Source organism: Notechis scutatus, chromosome 4 (assembly GCF_049901735.1).
Source record: "Notechis scutatus isolate UNSWTSFEM ecotype Mainland chromosome 4, rNotScu1.2, whole genome shotgun sequence".
Lineage (NCBI taxonomy): Eukaryota > Metazoa > Chordata > Lepidosauria > Squamata > Elapidae > Notechis > Notechis scutatus.
The window spans coordinates 6356898-6373701 of NC_142012.1; the positions used below are offsets into that span (position 1 = coordinate 6356898).

The following is a 16804-nucleotide window of genomic DNA, read 5'->3' on the forward strand; positions in this document are numbered from 1 at the left end:
TCCTTTTTACTCCATCTTCTTTGCTGGCTGCTGGAAAAGCCAGACCTCTTTTGAAAGGGCAGAGTTTTGCAGTCTGTGTTAGTGACCAAACGTTGATCTTCCAAAATTGGCCCTGTTTTTGCAGGATTCTGCCCTCTTATCATTTTTTGCAGAAGATCACAAGAACCTTTCCCGTGATGACAAAAGGCCTATGAAGTTTGCAATCCATTCATGCCTGCTTCTCTTACCGATTCTGAGGACAACTGAGGGTTTGGGGGGGGTGGTGTTTTGTTTTTTTTTTTTTTTTTTTTTGCACAGCTGTCTTCTATTCTGCGTGGTTTGTGTTTCTTGTGCCGACCCTACAAATGACAATTCCTGTCCATGATCCAATTTCGAGGTCTTGTCATCTATTGTAGTGATATTGAGACTCCAGCCCCCTTTTCTAAATAATCTACACTCCCCTTGGAACGATAAGATAATGGCAGATGATTGTCCCAAAGTGGGGGGTGGAGGAATGGAAGATCTCCTTGGAGATTTTCAGAGAAAATGAAAATAGTTGGAAAGCGAATAAACAAAACAGACTCTCAGCCAAGGCTGTTGAAACTGCTTATATTTTTGAAAATGTTCCTCTGTAGTATTATCCCATACATTTGTCTTATAATTCAGTTTTCCTTGGGAGCTGTTAGGCACTTGGGATCCCCTCAAGGTTAACCTTTTGCATGTGGATATTTCCGTTCCCCGTGGAAGTGTCCTCACTCATTTTGGCTGCTTAGGGACAGGCAGCCTGCTGGTCCTCTGGACAAACTATTAACATTTCTGTTCTCAGTTGAAATAACTCATTCACAACCCAAGCACAAGTTCTCTGTAGTTGTATGATTTTTTTTCCTTTCCCTTCCCTTAAGTTCTAATCTTCTCAGCTCTGGGGTCAACAGGGCATCTGTGTAGTGAGCTTCGAAGGACTCCTTTAGGGTTGCCTGCCATAAGGGTAGCTAAGTTAGAAGCGTTCACACACGCTTAAACCGAGGTTAGTAGAATAAGTTAGATCTCCCCATCCTAAGCCATTACTGCTTCAGGAGATCCCAGCCATTGGCATCAAGAGGTAATTGATAACTGTGGCGTTCTCAACATAGCTTGATTTGTTCTGTTTTTTTAAATACATTTAGCCCTGACTTGAAAACAATTCCCGAAGGATCAGGAGTGGTGGCCCCATCTGCTGTTCCTCCCACGGAGGCCACGGAAGACCACGGTTCCAATTCGGATGCTATTCCAGACACAGAGACTGAGCACTTGGGTAGCGAGAAGATGGTAGGGGAAGCAGCTTCGCAGCCCCTGAAGACCGAAGACTTGGGAGAAGACTCGGAAGCGTTAAAAAAAGACTTTGGGCTTGGAGCGCCAAGCGCAGGCCAGGATTTCGAGTCTTCAGACACGAAACCCAAAGGAGCCTCCGCTTTGTCCTCCGCTCTGAAAAAGGAAGAAAAAAAGGCTGATCATTCTGGCCAGGAATTGCCGAGAAAGGCCTCTCCGCCTGACGGAGAGAAGGCAAAGGAAGAAAAAGCTCCTGGGAAAGAAGAATTTCACAGTGCCCCAAAAGAAGAAACCCCCTCGGCCTCAGCCACGGAAGAAGAGAAAAGGGCAGGCTTAGGGCCGGGCTCTACAGAAGCTGCCCTGCAGGAAATGCCAAGTACTGACACTCTGTCCAGTAACAGGTTGGCCTCCCTGGAAGCAGATAATGCTGAAACCACCGTAGGCTTAGCAGAGACACCGGCTCCCAGGGTTCAGGTGAAGATGGAAGAAGACTTGGAGGGCCCCTCTGCCACCTCTCAAGCGAGTGCGGAGGTAGCAGCCAAGCCAGCAGCGGTGGAAACGAAGGCAAATGTAAAGGAAAAGCCTCGTCTGCAGATGGCCAGGGTTGAGGTGATCCTGGAGAAGCTTCCAAAAGACTTGGTCTCAAGCACCAAAGAAGTCAAACTGGAAGGGACCCCAGAAAAGAACGCCAAGGCACAGAACCCCGAGGAAATTGTGCTGAAGACACTACAGGGTAAAGGGCTGGGACAAGCCGAAGCCGGGGAATCCTGCAAAGCAAGCGCGCTGGAGGCAGAGACTGCAGCCAGTGCACAGGTCGCTCCTGTCCCGAAGGCTTTGAACCCACCCAAGACAAGAGCTTCGGCTCGAAGGAAAGAGAAGAAGCCAGCCAGCAAGAGCCAAGGAGTGGCTGCGAAGACACCGGTGCCGAAACCGACGAGTCAGCAAAGGCCTGCAAACGGCCGGTCCAACATCCCAGATAGCGCCAAGTCTAAGCTAAACATGAGTTCGCTGGCGGTAGTTGTGTTAGGCGGTGGGAAGAGCTCCTCGCAGCAAGACAAGGACCCCCCGGCGGAGACCAAGGGGAGTCCAAAGCAGAGCCGAGAGCAAGACAGTAGACCTTCCAACCTCAAGCGGGATACCGGCGGCAATAAGGTGAGGAGGGGATTAAAGCACTGGCTTGGTCCCTAACCTTGAGGCTTCTTCCAGTCCTTGAGCGAGTCCCCGTCCCCTCCCTGTACGCGGCTGCTGCACTCGGTGCCACCAAACCGGTTCGGTGCCACGCAGCATCGGTTGGGAGGTGCGTCTGGAAGCGGCTTAACCTGGATGCGTTTGGCGGAAGGGAGGAAAGAGCCGGCTCTTCGCGATGCAAATTTCCAAACGGACACACAGTGTTCGTTTCCTTCCATTGGCGGCTCCTGAGATTCTCCCGTTGTGAGGTGCGGCATCTCGTACGGCATCCCGGCTGCTTTTGCGTAGACTCGATCCTGAAGTCAGATAAGTTACCCATAAAAATCACTGGTGCGCTGAATACTCGGGTCTTAAAAACAATTGGCACAGTCTCAACTTGTAGCGTGTTAAGAATGCCGCTTCTTTGAGGATTAATTGCGCTTACGAGGCCGCTGTCTTCCTTGCTCACCATCTTCCCACTTCTCCTCCCCAGGTGTCTGCTGAGAGGAATACCAGAAGTTCTAAAAGCAGCCCTAAAGCCAAAGAGGTAAGCCAGCCAATTAACAAGGTTCCTGTAACCCAGGAGGATGGTACACGGGGAAGACTTGAGGCTGGGGGACTCCCAACTTCACATCTTTAAGACTGGTGGACTTCGACTCTTGGCCGTCTTTTTTTTAAGGAGTTACTGACTTTGTGCCTAAACTTTTCCCCAAACTGAATCCAGATTTTTACCCAGCCCTAATACTTTAATGAGCCTTCTTCCTTTAACTTCACTGTTAACCGTTTCTAGGGAAAATATTTTTTGCTGAAAAGTGAATTGTTGCAGTTGGTGGAAGAGACTTAGGGGGGTGTGTGTGTGTGTATGTGTGTATATAGATAGGTAGGTACATAGATACAGAAATTGACTCCAAAAAGGCAAGCCAGCTGCTTTTCTGCTTCTTTGAACCTATGAAAGATCTCCTTCATTCCAGATTGCCCTCTAAAGCAAGGATGGGCAGGTATGGCAACTCTGCACCCTGTGGAATTATGGGAGTTGAAGTCCACAGGTTGTAAAGTCCTGATACTCGCCCGCTCCTGTTCTAAAGCATCCTCTGACTCTTGTGTTGCCTGCATGCTTTCTTTTTTTTCCTGATACCTGCCACAATGACGCGTGTGCCTTTACGTCATTTACAAATCGATTGGTGTAAAACCAGGTGGGGGTGTTGTTGTTTTTTCTTTCTCCCTTTTTCTAGGATGAGGAGCTTTTTCCATTTAATTTGGATGAGTTTGTGACCATGGATGAAGTTGTTGACGAAGCGGAGGCCCCTCAGCCTAGGAAGAACCCTGTAAGGGGCAAAAGGAAGGACCCCCCCAAGAAAAACCTTCCCTGCGAACCAACCTCCAAGAAGAAGAAAGGCAAGGGGCCGGACGGCCCCACAGCCGAGAGCGAGGTCTCCTTCGTGACCTTGGATGAAATTGGGGAAGACGAAGGTGGGATGGGCCAAGCGGACCTTCTGAGCTTGGAAGCCATGACTGATGACGCTCAGGGACTGGTCACGGTCGACGAAGTCAACGAAGAGGAAGAGCTGATCAACGAAGATATGAAAGATCCACAGTCGCTGGTCACTTTGGACGAGATCTCCGAGCAAGAAGACGTCACTCTCCAGGCGACGGCCAAGGGACCTTTTACTTCAGGGGAGAGCGAGCCGGATCTGAAAACGGAGCGTTTAGTGACGGTGGATGAGATCGGAGAGGTGGAGGAGCTTCCCTTGAACCAGCTCTCCCACTTCAAGGAGGAGGAGATGCTGAGAGGCAAGGAAGATGAGAAAGGAGGGGTTGAAGACGCCGGGGATTTTCTCTCTTCCCAGATCCCAGAGGATCCCAGCGTTTTAGTCACGGTGGACGAGATTCACGAAGACAGCGACGACCAGCCCTTGATGACGTTAGACGAAGTGAACGAAGACGACGAAGATTTCCTGGAAGACTTCAACCGCCTGAAGGAAGAGTTTAGCTTTGTCACTGTCGACGAGGTGGGCAGCGAAGAGGAGGAGGAAGAAAAACCCGGCACGTCCACCAGCCGAAATTTGGAAGGAGCGATCAAAACAGCACCGGGGGAAAAAGCCAACGAGAAGATCCAGTCTTCTGCGGAACCAGACACCTTTAAAATTCCAGTCAACCCCCCGCCAGAACGGAGGAAAAGCGTTCGGGGTGAACCTCTGGAGGGTGAAGCATCTTCAGCCCAGCTGGGGGGTCCTGAAAATGAGAACCCCGTGGGGGAGGAGGTAGACCTAGATAGGGAGAAGACGGAGCTAGAGTGTAAAGAAAAGGAGGAAGGAAAAGACGTGGAGCACACAGACACAGTAACTGAGTCTGACTCGGGTTGCAAGCAGCTGCGGAAAGGTAAGAAGCAGATCGGCCTTCGGGGTGGAGAAGGCCCTCCAAGAAGCAGCGAAAGCTCGGTGAGGAGCAGGCCAAAAACCTAAAGGTGCCCCTTCTCTCCACAGAGCCAGATGCGAGCCAGAAGGAGCAGCCTTGCAGCAAGGGAAGCGATTCCCAGGAGGACGACCAATCGCTTGGTAAGGGTGCAGGTGAGAGAAGGAACTTCCGGGGGCAAAAGAGCCCTGGTGGCACGGGGGTTAGAATGCAGGATTGCAGGCAATAACTCTGCCCCAGTGTCAGGAGTTCAATTCTGAGCGGCTCAAGTTTGACTCAGCCTTCCATCCTTCAAAGGTGGGTAAAAATGAGGACCCAGATTGTTGGGGGCAAAAGGCTGACTCTGTAAACCGCTTAGAGAGGGCTGTGAAGCACTGTAAAGCGGTATATAAATCTAATGGCTATTGATATAGAGAGATGATAGATTAGATAGATTATTTAAGTACGCAGGTATGTATGTATGTAGGCAGGTAGATTGGTAGGTAGGCAGGGACAGATTTAGAACCGTGGTGGCACAGGGGTTAGAATGCAGCATTGCAGGCTGTCTACCCACAGCCAGCAGTTGACTCAGCCTTCCATCCTTCCAAGGTGGGTAAAATGAGGACCCAGATTGTTGGGGGCAAGAGGTTGACTAAACCCCTTAGAGAGGGGCTGTAAAGCATTGTGAAGCAGTATATAATATTAGTAATGTGGCTATAGATAGATTAGTTAGGCAGGCAGGCAGACAGACAGACATAGAGCCATGGTGGCAAAGTGGTTAGAATGCAGCAGTGCAGGCTAATTCTGCCATCTGCTAGCAGTTCGATCCTGACCAGCTCAAGGTTGACTGAGCCTTCCCTCCTTCCGAGGTCGGTAAAATGACCCAGATTGTCGGGGGCAGGAGGCAGAGGGCTCTAAAGCACTGTGAAGCGGTATATAAATCTAAGGGCTATTGCTACTGTAAAGAAACATTGCCCCCCCCCCTTTTTTGGGGGTGGGTGGGTGGGTAGGAATTGGACTCTGTGAAAAAGGCTGTCTAGCTGGGATGTGCCTTACTGGGATTGGTTGATGGCTCAAATAGAAGATCCTGCCTCCTCCCATTGTATACAGGTGGTCCTTACAACAGTTCATTTAGTGACTGTTTGGAGTTACGATGGCACTGAAAAAAGTGACCTATAATTGTTCTTCACACTTACGACCCTTGCAGCATCTCCCATGGTCACGTGATGAAAATTCAGACCCTCAGCAACTGACTCGTACGACCTGATCCCCTTTTGCGACCTTCTGACAAGCCAAGTCAATGGGGAGCCCGATTCACTTAACAACCATGTGACTGACTTAACTTGTGATTCACTTAACAACTCTGGCAAGAAAGGTCGTAAAATGGGGCAAAACTCAAAAAATGTTTCGCTTAGCAACAGAAATTTTGGCCTCAATTGCAGCCCTAAGCTGAGAACTACCTGTAATACCTCAGTTAAGAGAAACTAATAGAGAACCAACACTTGGAAAGCTCCGAAGCGTCCTCTTTATTTGCACATGATTGAAAACAGAAAAAAGGAAGATAAACAAAATGTCATGTCCCGAACTTCAGCCAAATCCATTTTGGAATTGTCACGGTTCAGCGGAAACAAAGGTTTTGGCCATTCCAGATTTTAGCTGGACAAATCCAGTGAAGCCCTGGAGGCTTTGAGGGCCTGGATGAGGGACAACAGGCTTCGGCTGAACCCTGGCAGGAAGAAATGGATGGAGTGGCACTGCCCCATACTGACCAGGTCTTTGGCTTGGGGTTTCTGCTGGACTCAGCCCCAAGCTACAGATACCTTCTTCCAAAGAGATTTCATATGGTTTTGGGTTGGGAGCCGCATAGAGTTGGTTGAAAGACGGGTGGCTGTATAAACACTTTAAATATAACACCCAAATCTAATGAGATTTCCGTCATGACAGACGGAGTGAGGCCCGGAGAGGATGCTGCGGCTGAAGTCACTGAAATGGAGGTGGAAGGAAGCTCAGCCACCACTTCTGAGGAGGAGAGGAAGGGAGATGCTGGAGCGGCACCATCCCCGAGCCCAGGGATTTCCACAGAGGGCATGGCAGCTGGAGAACCACAGGCAGCTTCCAAACCAGCTGCCCAGAATCCTGAGCTGAGCTCCGATACCGTCTTGGGAAAGGACATCGAGGCTGCCCTTTCGCAGCCCTGTGAAAAGCCTCGCAGAGGTAGGAAAACCAGGGAGAGGCAGAGGAGCACCTTGGCACGTGCCTGTCCCCATCGTGGCTCTACCCTCGTGGTTGCAGCCGTCGCTGTCTCCTCTGAATGATCTCCCCAAGCGGGGCAGCATCTCTTGCAACTCACTCTACTTGGGGCTGTCCTTGAAAAGTATCCGGGAGTTCCAGTTGCTTCAAAACGCAGCAGCCCGCGTGGTTTTGTGCAGGTCCAGGGGTCCCTGTGTGTCCTGCCTCTCCCGCAGGAGCTGCATTGGCTGCCAATTTGCCTCCAGGTGCAGTTCGAGGCCCTGTTGTCACAATCAAAGCCCTACATGGCCTGGGACCAGGTTATTTGAAGGACCCTCCTTTCCCAGTGACATCCTCCCCCATCCACCAGAGCGGGGAGGCAGGGGATGTTACAGGTCCCCTCTCTTAAGAAGGTCCATCTAGTGGGACCAAGGAGAAGGGCCTTCTCCCTGGTGGCTCCCTCCCTGTGGAACATCGTCTCCGGAGGGATTAGACTGGGCCTTCTTTCGCAAAGCCCTAAAGTCCAGGTTCTGCCAACGGGAACCCGGAGTGGGAGGGAGCCCATCAAGTGGCTTGTTTGACTGATTGCTGTTGGGTTTGCTCTTATTTTGCATGCTAGTGGCTGCCCTGTCATTCTGATAGGGGTGACCTTGGTGATTCCTTGGGCTGTTTTTTTGTTTTTGTTTTGTTTTTACTGCTAACTCATTTGTCTGAGTTGATAGTCCCTTGATTGGGATATGGGGGTTTATTGTTTTTGTTAATTATTGCATTTGGGGCTTTTATTTTTTTCTGAGTGGACAGCCATATAATTTTTTAAAATAAATAAACGAAATAAATAAGTCTGAAGGTTGGAGAAGCAAGTAAAAGGCGGTGTCAAGCATAGGAAATCAGGAGCCAGGGCGGTTCAAATGAAAACGGGTTTATTTATTACATGATAACATTCTACAAGAATCTGAAATATTAACGGTCAAGGCAGATTGGTGGTAGATAAGGGTCAGTGGAAGTCAAGGTGGGCTGGGCTTGGGTCTCTTATGGTCACGAAGGGACTCCAGACTGATGACCCGCTTGACCCCTCCTTCGGGCTCAGCCTGGTCATCTCCTACAGGCGGGCGGGAGGACGGGCAGCCACTCTTCAGCTACAAGCCATGTATGTGGCACGATGGGGTCAGTTACCATGTTTGCTAATCCGAATGTTGTTGTTGTAGATCACGTGGAATCCAAAAGTGAAGAACCAGAAAATAAACAGAGAAAAGTAGATTCCTCAGAGAAGTCGAAGACTCCAAGCCAGCTAAAAGGTAGGCCTTTGGGACAGCAGATTCTAAAAGAAAACCTTTCAGGGTTCAGCGGAGGTCGCTTGCCTAGAATGGCTTCAACTCTGCTCGGTGGTCTTTGCTGTACTTTGAACTGGGTACTGATGTCTGAGCAGTTAAGGGCTGGTTTTCTGCGTGCACACACACCCCTCCCAAAAAAAGGCCATAGGCAGTTAGTGTGCTATGAGGCCAGGAAGCGAAAATAGAAAGATAATGACGCTTGGTGTATCCCTGTGCAGTATTACTTGGTTCAGGAAATAATTGAAGTGATAATTGAAAAGGAGAAAAATTAGGGAGGTGATAAAAAGTAAGCATCAAGACACTTCTTGCTCTGTTTAGATAGCCTTGTGGTGAGATGGGAAGCAAATAAACTTGGATGGATGGATGGATGGGGGAGTGGATGGATAGATAATGATCACTCTCTGTGTCTATCAGAGAGGGGGAGAGAGAGAGAACTCTCTATCTCTATCTATCTTAGGGAGAGATAGGATAGGATAGAACAGAACAACAGAACAGAACAGAACAGAACAGAATAGAATAGAATAGAATAGAATAGAATAGAATAGAATAGAATAGAAGTCTTTATTGGCCAAGCGTGGTTGCACACACAAGGAATTTGTCAGTGCAAATGCTCTCAGTGTATATAAAAGAAAAGGTACGTTCATCAAGAGTCAAGAATCATAAGGTATAACAATAATAGTCATAGGGTACAAATAAGCAATGAAATCATACTAGGAAACAGTCAATATAAATTGTAAAGATACAAGCGACAAAGAAAGAAAGAAGATAGATAGATAGATAGATAGATAGATAGATAGATAGATAGATAGATAGATAGATAGAAGAAAGGATGAACTGAAATGGTCCTTGTTAATATATACTTTTTTTGTTTTGGGGTCTTCATTCTAGATTTCGATTTCCTTGTCCCCAAAGCTGGCTACTTTTGTCAGATCTGCTCCTGCTTCTGTGTGGACGAAGCATCTATGAAGAGCCACTGCCAGTCTCCGCTTCACCAGCAGAACATGGAGGTACCATTTTTCCATCTGGACAAGGAGCCCTCCCCCCTCGGGTGAAATTGAGGAGCAGGGTCACTGTTTTCAACCGAGTGCAAATCCTGTCTTTTCTGTGGTGGCCTTGGAGAAGAATGCCGCTGGCCAAAACCCAGTGGGTCCCATTCCAGGGATCCCAGCACAAAAGATTCTCCTGGGGTCTTTGTGGTAGGGATGATCAAGGAGAAGGTTCAAAGGATCCCAGTAACTTGACTACAGATAGTCCTCGAATTAAGGCCATGAATTGAACCCAAAATTTATGTTGCTAAGTGAGAAATGTGTTGAGTGAATTCTGCCCCGTTTTACGACTTTTCTTGCCACATTTGTAAAGCAAATCACTGAAGCTAATAACATGGGATGTTAAGCAAATCTGGCTTCACTTTTAAATCACTTTTTTCAGTGCTGTTGTAACTTCGAACAGTCACTAAATGAAGTGTTGTAAGTCAAGGTCTACCTGTAATTCCCCTATCCCATCCATGTATTCAACCAGAAGTTTCCTCGTTTTCTTTCTTGCTGCCTTCTCTAAACTGGTGAACTGCAGGTCCTTTCACAACTACTGTAGAAGCTGTCAGAGTGTTTGCAGCGTGGCTACTATTATGAGTCAGCCCAGGAGCAAAACACAGCACACAGAGATTTAGACATTTAACAATGGTTTATATACAAGACATATACAGAAATATACATGGTAGGCAAATACCTTACAAGCAATCAATCTTCTTAACTCTACACTGAGAACTCTGCAATGGATACAGGATACAAGGAGAGAAAACATGCCCTCTATAATGTCAGTCTTATATAAACACCTCTTAAAATGGTAAGACTTCTGTGGACCCCTACTTAATCTTTAAAAAGGCAATACCAATGCTAATTCATCTTCAATTGCATCAGCCTTATATTGCATCAGCCTTACAGCAACTGGCAGCTATTAAATCTTATACATCAACAGAAGCTTGCGAGTGGTTGCTTCTTAAAACATTTCCCAAATCCTTACTAATCGGAGAACCAACTCGCTCTAGCGTCGAAGTGGGCAGAGGGCAAGGGAGCTGCAGAGGGTGTGCAGAGACCACGCCCCACACACAGGAGAGAATAATTTGCAGCTCAGAATTGCAATGAGCAGCCCTTGGTGCTCTCTGAACTTGGCTTCAATAGCCAAATTAGGTAATGTCAGCGCTAGTGACCCAGTTTGGGTCAGGGGTTCAAGTGCGTGAATCGTTTTGGAAAAGAAGAAGGCCTGTCCTTGGCATCCGTGGGTGAGGTCTAAGCTGTGTAGACTTACTAGGAAAAAGATTTTGATGCCCTAGTGCAGGGGTCCCCAAACTTGGCAACTTTAAGACTTGCGGGCTTCCAACTCCCAGAATTCTCCAGCCAGAGCAGGATGACCCTGTGGTATTTTTGAAAAAGCAGGCTCCATTCTGGGAATCCTTGCAGAAGGGACTGAGAATAAGGCCACCGTTAATGTGGACCAGCAGTCAGGTCGGCATAGATGAACTCCCAGGTTAACATCAGACCAACAATCGAGTAAATAATACCCCAATCAGGAAACTGCCGAAGAAGCTAACAAGCAAACAGACCAACCAGAGAATCTCTTAAGACCGCCCCCACCAACATTGACCAGGCAAGCCACAAGAATATAAATTAACTGCAAACCACACTCCTTCTGGCACTGATGATGTTACCTAGTTTGGCTCATGAAACGTCTGCAAAGAAACCACCAAGCTCAGAGAGAGCACCAAGGACCCCACAGTCCTTCCTCCTCCTCTTCCTCCTCTGCAAACCCCACTCCCTTCTGGCACTGACGATGTCTCTTAGTTGAGTCATGAAATGTCTGCAAGGAAACCAAGCTCGGAGAGCATCAGGGACCCCACAATTCCTCCTCCTCCTCACCCCCTTCCGGCACTGATGATCTGTCCTAGTTGGGTCATGAAACATCTGGAAGTTAACCACCAAGCTCAGAGCACCAAGGACCTCACAGTCCTTCCTCCTCTGCAAACCCCCTTCCTTTCTGGCACTGATGATGTGTCTTAGTTGGGTAATGAAATGTCTGCAAGGAAACCACCAAGCTCAGAGAGCTCCAAGGACCCCACAGTCATTGTCCTCCTCCTCCCCCCCTGCAAACGCCACTCCTGGCACTGATGATGTGTCCTAGTTGGAACATGGAACGTCTGGAAGGAAACTACCAAGCTCAGAGCACCCAGGACCTCTCCTGTCAGTCCTGAGCTACAAATATTCTCCTTCCTTAGAGCCACTGAAGTTTTGTGTATAGACCTGGTTGCCACACTTGGAAAAGTGATAGGGAAAAAAAAACACGAGTTTTTCAAAACGGGAAAACTGATTAGCCATTGGGGGGCAGGGGGCGGGCAATAAACGCTTCACCCTCTTATAATTTGTCATAACAACTTCAAACCTTTTGTGCATCTTTTCAGAAATTCATAATCAAGAGCCCAGCAGAGCAGAAAGGAAAAGAAGGTACGGAAGAAGAGAGTTTAACGTGATACGAAGATGGGAAGTGCCTCTGCAGAATTTTATTTAGGGTCCAGTTGCTTCTTTGTGTTCTGTTCTTGTTTTTTTTGTTTTTAACCTTGGTTCCTTTTGAAGATTTTCATGTCGTATTCACTTCTGTTCCTTCAAGAAGCAGGCTATTAAAATTGTGTAGTGATTTTGATTCCTTCCACAACAATGTTGGAAGTACTCTAATAAATTCTTACTGTAGAACCAGCAGATTGGGGTTTTGCTTCCGAGTGGTAGAAATGGCCACCCTTGTGCTCTTTGCAGAATAAAGTTCTGTGAGTTTCCGCCGGGGACAAATTGATGGGGTTTCCTGCTCAGCAGTTTTATTAAGCCTGCGTTGTCTGGCATTTGGTCGTCATGGCTGGCACATTGGTCACACCCAACAACACGGCATCAAATGCTAGCTTATCTTAGCCAGCAGAACTCCAGGATAAATTGCTTCCACTTCCCCAGATGTAAATGTCCAAACGGGAGCCAGAAGTTTATCGGATAAGGGCGAACATTTAGAAGGTAGAATAACAGGGTTGGTGGTGATCCCCTTGGAGGTCTTCTAGTCCAACCCCCTCCCTAGCAGCAGACCCCTTAGCAAAGGATTGAATGCCTTTGCCAAGACCAACAGCCCACAACACTTCCCTTGACGTCATATCGCCTCGCACAGACGTTAGAACTACAAATAGCTGGAGACTTTTTTTTTCAGCTACTTGGTTGCTGCAGCTTGTCTTGTTTTGTTACTTGATGGGCAGGAATTTGGCACAGGATTTTAACATTAAGGGTTTTTTTTGTTGTTTTAAACTCTTGTCTGGGTAGCTTCAGAGGAAGCTTCCCAGTCGTGTGTTCTGCTGGGAGAAAGAAAAGAGGGAGGATTTCTTACAGATTGGGGCACTGGGGTGCAAAGAATAACAGTTGAAAGGGACCTTGGAGGTCTTCTAGTCCAGCCCCCTGCGCAAGCAGGAGACCCTGTGCAATTTTAGACAAGTGGCTGTCCAGTCTCTTCTTAAAAACCTTTAGAGATGAACCAAAGGTGCTTTTTCAGGAGGGTTTTTTTTTTTTGCTTTTGAAGACATTTTGCGCCTCGTTCAAGGAGCTTCTTCAGCTCTTCCTTGCAGACACAGCTGGTCATTGGCATCCTTTTGCACTTCAGTTTGAGATGCAGGCTCATCCCCAACAGTCTGCCTGTCATCAACAGGGAAGGGACACAGGACACACAACATCCTGCAGCCGAGAAGGCTCCACACCCATTTGCACCACTCAGCTGACCCTGAGGACACAGATAAACCTCCAAGTGGCCTCAAGGACTCTAAAAAGGATGCAAATGACCAGCAGCCTGAAAGGAATAACAGAATAGCAGAGTTGGGAGGGATCTTGGAGGTCATCTTCTAGTCCAACCCCCCGCCCAAGCAGGAGACCCTACACCATTTCTGACCGATGGCAGTCCAGGAGTATTAATCATTCCATTCCCCACCATCCAGTCAGAACTGAAGAAGCTTCTGGGCTGAGAAGCGAAGTCCAGTTGCCTCTTGGGAAAAAAAACAACACCATTGGGATTCCAGAGAGCCAGTGGGCCATCAAGGGGTCAGCTGGACTGCTGGTTCAACAGGTGAAGTCACGGCAGCCGAGGCTCAAATCTCTCTGGCCAATCCGCAAGTTGGGTCTTCTCCCATCATGCTGAAGACTGGACTCGTGCTCTTCTCCATTGCAGGTAGTCCTCTGCTTATGACCACAATTGAGCCCAGCATTTACGCCACTAAGTGAGAAATGTCCCATTAAACATCTTTTCTTGCCCTATTAAGTGAATCACTGCCAGTTGTTAAGTCACACGGTCATTAAATGAACCTGGGCTTCCCCCATTGACTTAGCTTGTAAGGAAGTCGCAAAAGGGGATCATGTAACCCCAGGATGCTGCGGCCGTCATAAACATGAGTCAGTGGTCAAGCATCCGAATGTAAATCACGTGACTAACAAGGATGCTGCAAGGGTCATAGCAATAGCACTTAGACTTGCATACCGCTTCACATGGCTTTCCAGCCCCCTCTGAGCAGTTTGCAGAGTCAGCCTCTTGCCCCCAACAATCTGGGTCCTCATTTTACCCACCTCGGAAGGACGGAAGGCTGAGTCAACCTTGAGCCTGGTGAGATTCGAACTGCCAAATTGCAGGCAGCTGGCAGTCAGCAGAAGTAGCCTGCAGTAAAGTAAGGTAAAGGTTCCCCTTGCGCATATGTGCTAGTCGTTCCGGTTCTAGGGGCCGGAGCTCATCTCCGTTACAAAGCCAAAGTGTGAGCGCTGTCTGTTCTGACCAAGGCTTCCTGAGACCGTAATTAAGCACACGCTTAGTCCAAACAACTCTTGTGTTATTTCAATGCTGGGAATTATTTTCATTCCCAGCCAGTAATGAGTCCCAAACAATCCCTAGAGATAAGCACCCACCTTTCTCTCCCTTTGAATTGCTGCCCACAGCTAAAGTGCCAAATTTAACTAAAAAGTCAAATGAAGTCTACACAGAGCTTCAAGGTCTAATCTGAGCAGAGCGAACGACGTTGCTTCCTGCAAAGGTTCCTGTCCCTTTGCACTTCCTTTATATCTTATGGGAGGGGCAATCACCTCCAAGCCTTACTCCTGAGTCTCCCCTTTTGTCTCAGCTGTTCTTGCCTTCTGGAAGCTCTGCGCACACACACACTGGGAACAGGCTCCCCTTGTTCCTCGGCCTCACTGCTGCCAGATTCTGGAGGCTCCAGAGTCAGTACACCACTCCCAGGTGGTCCTGGCCCCATTTCTGCATCGGGCGCAGGACCCTCATCCGAGTCCTTCCCGGACTGGCCCATGTTCCTCCCCACTGTCCGACTCTGCTGCCATCTGCACTGGCTGCTAGCGGACCACAACACTGTCCGAAGACGTCTCCGTGGTTATGTGGCCGGCATGACTAAACGCTGATAAGGCGCACAGAACGCTGTTCCCTCCCCCATCAAAGGGGGCTCTGTTTTTCTACTTGCATTTTTACATGCTTTCGAACTGCTAGGTTGGCAGAAGCTGCTGGGACAAGGAACGGGAGCTCACTCCATTACGCGGCACTAGGGATTCGAACCACCAAACTGCCGACCTTTCCGATCCACAAGCTCAGCATTTTAGCCACTGAGCCACCGTGTCAGGTGGCACACTGAACTCTTAACCACTGCACCCCGTGGCTCTTAAGTGTGAAAAACTGCCCATGGGTCACTTTTCCCCCCAGTGTGCCATTGTAACTTCAAACGGTCACTACGTGAACTGTTGTAAGTTGAGGACGACCTGTAACTCTCTTCAAGGGGGCTGCCCTGGAAGACAAGCTGAGGACCCTCGGGCTAGGAAGGGACTGTACAAAGATCTCCAGGCCCCTTTCTGACCAGCACCAGCCAGCTCAGCAGAACCACACCTGTCCCACAGGTGGAGATCTTTAGCTGTTGGTGACTTCTTCCTTGGTTTCTTCTGGAGATCTTTCCTCTAGGTCAGGAGTCTCCAACCTTGGCAACTTTAAGACTTGTGGACTTCAACTCCCAGAATTCAGATCATATCATATCATAGCATAGCATAGCATAGCATAGCATAGCATAGCATAGCATAGCATAGCATAGCATAGCATAGCATAGCATAGCATAGCTGGAGAATTGTGGGAGTTGGAAGTCCACAAATCTTAAAGTTGCCAACTTTGGAGCTCTGCTCTAGATAGACTCCCCTGTCTAGCAAGAGAGGAAGTTTTGGAGGCCCACCTTGGAAGGGGTCAGAACAGCAGCCAGAGACCGGGCCCCCTCAGCACAACAGCATGCCCATTGAGGTCAGGGTGGCCCCGGGACCTCTGCTCCTTCACCAGCTGGTGGACAGCCATCTTCTCCAGGGCATCTTCTCCAAGTGATCTTCTCTGCAGGGTCTAGCGAGGAGAAGAATGGCCCAGCAACCCACCCATTCCCCCCAAAAACGCATCAGAGTGATTTGATAAGAGTTGGAAGGGACCTTGTAGGTCATCTAGTCCAACCCCCTGCCCAAGCAGGAGACCCTACACCATTTCTGACAGGTGGCAGTCCAGTCTCTTCTTGAAAGCCTCCAGGGATGAAGCTCCCGCAACTTCCGAGGGCAACTTCTGTTCCATGGGTTAATTGTTCTCCCTGTCAGAAAATTCCTCCTTATTTCCAGGTTGAATCTCTCCTTGATCAGAGATGGTTTTCTTGGGGGAACAGCCTGGTCCCCAGGTTCCATGTACCCACATTTTTGCCCCTTTAGTACAAGGGCCTTCAAACTTGGCAACTTTAAGACTGGTGCCCTTCAACTCCCAGAATTCCTGAGCTAACATGGACTGGAGAGGAATTCTGGGAGTTGAAGTCCACAAGACTTAAAGCTGTCAAGTTTGAAGACCCCTGATCTATCATCTATACCTGTCTGTCTGTCTGTCTATCGTCTATCCATCCATCCCTATCCATCCATCCATCCACATCTATCTATCTATCTATCTATCTATCTATCTATCTATCTATCTATCTATCTATCTATCTATCTATCATCTATCTCATCTATCATCTATCTATCTATCATAAGGGTCTTCAAACTTGCCCAGTTTAAGACTTGTGGACTTCAACTCCCAGAATTCTTGAGCTAACATGGACTGGAGAGGAATTCTGGAAGTTGAAGTCCACAATACTTAAAGCTGTCAAGTTTGAAGACCCCTGAATCTTCTATACCTGTCTGTCTGTCTGTCTATCATCCATCCATCTATCTATCCATCCATCCATCCATCCATCCATCCATCCATCCATCCATCTATCTTTCTATCTATCTATCTATCTATCTATCTATCTATCTATCTATCTATCTATCTATCTATCTATCTATCTATCCATCCATCCA

General features: G+C 48.2%; 1 protein-coding gene across 2 annotated transcripts in view; it reads left to right on the forward strand.

Moving 5' to 3' along the window:
* ZNF638 (zinc finger protein 638) overlaps positions 1–12145 on the forward strand; it is a 51877-nt gene extending 39732 nt beyond the window's left edge. The window contains exons 19-26 of one of the 2 annotated variants that reach the window (XM_026689927.2): positions 1143–2436; positions 2945–2998; positions 3684–4830; positions 4935–5018; positions 6787–7056; positions 8277–8366; positions 9291–9409; positions 11854–12145. In XM_026689927.2, coding sequence (XP_026545712.2) covers positions 1143–2436; positions 2945–2998; positions 3684–4830; positions 4935–5018; positions 6787–7056; positions 8277–8366; positions 9291–9409; positions 11854–11922 — 3127 coding nt within the window. In that variant the 3' untranslated portion in view covers positions 11923–12145. The remainder of the gene's footprint in view (positions 1–1142; positions 2437–2944; positions 2999–3683; positions 4831–4934; positions 5019–6786; positions 7057–8276; positions 8367–9290; positions 9410–11853) is intronic. The other variant, XM_026689928.2, reaches the window with a different exon arrangement.
* The last annotated feature ends 4659 nt before the right edge of the window (positions 12146–16804 follow it).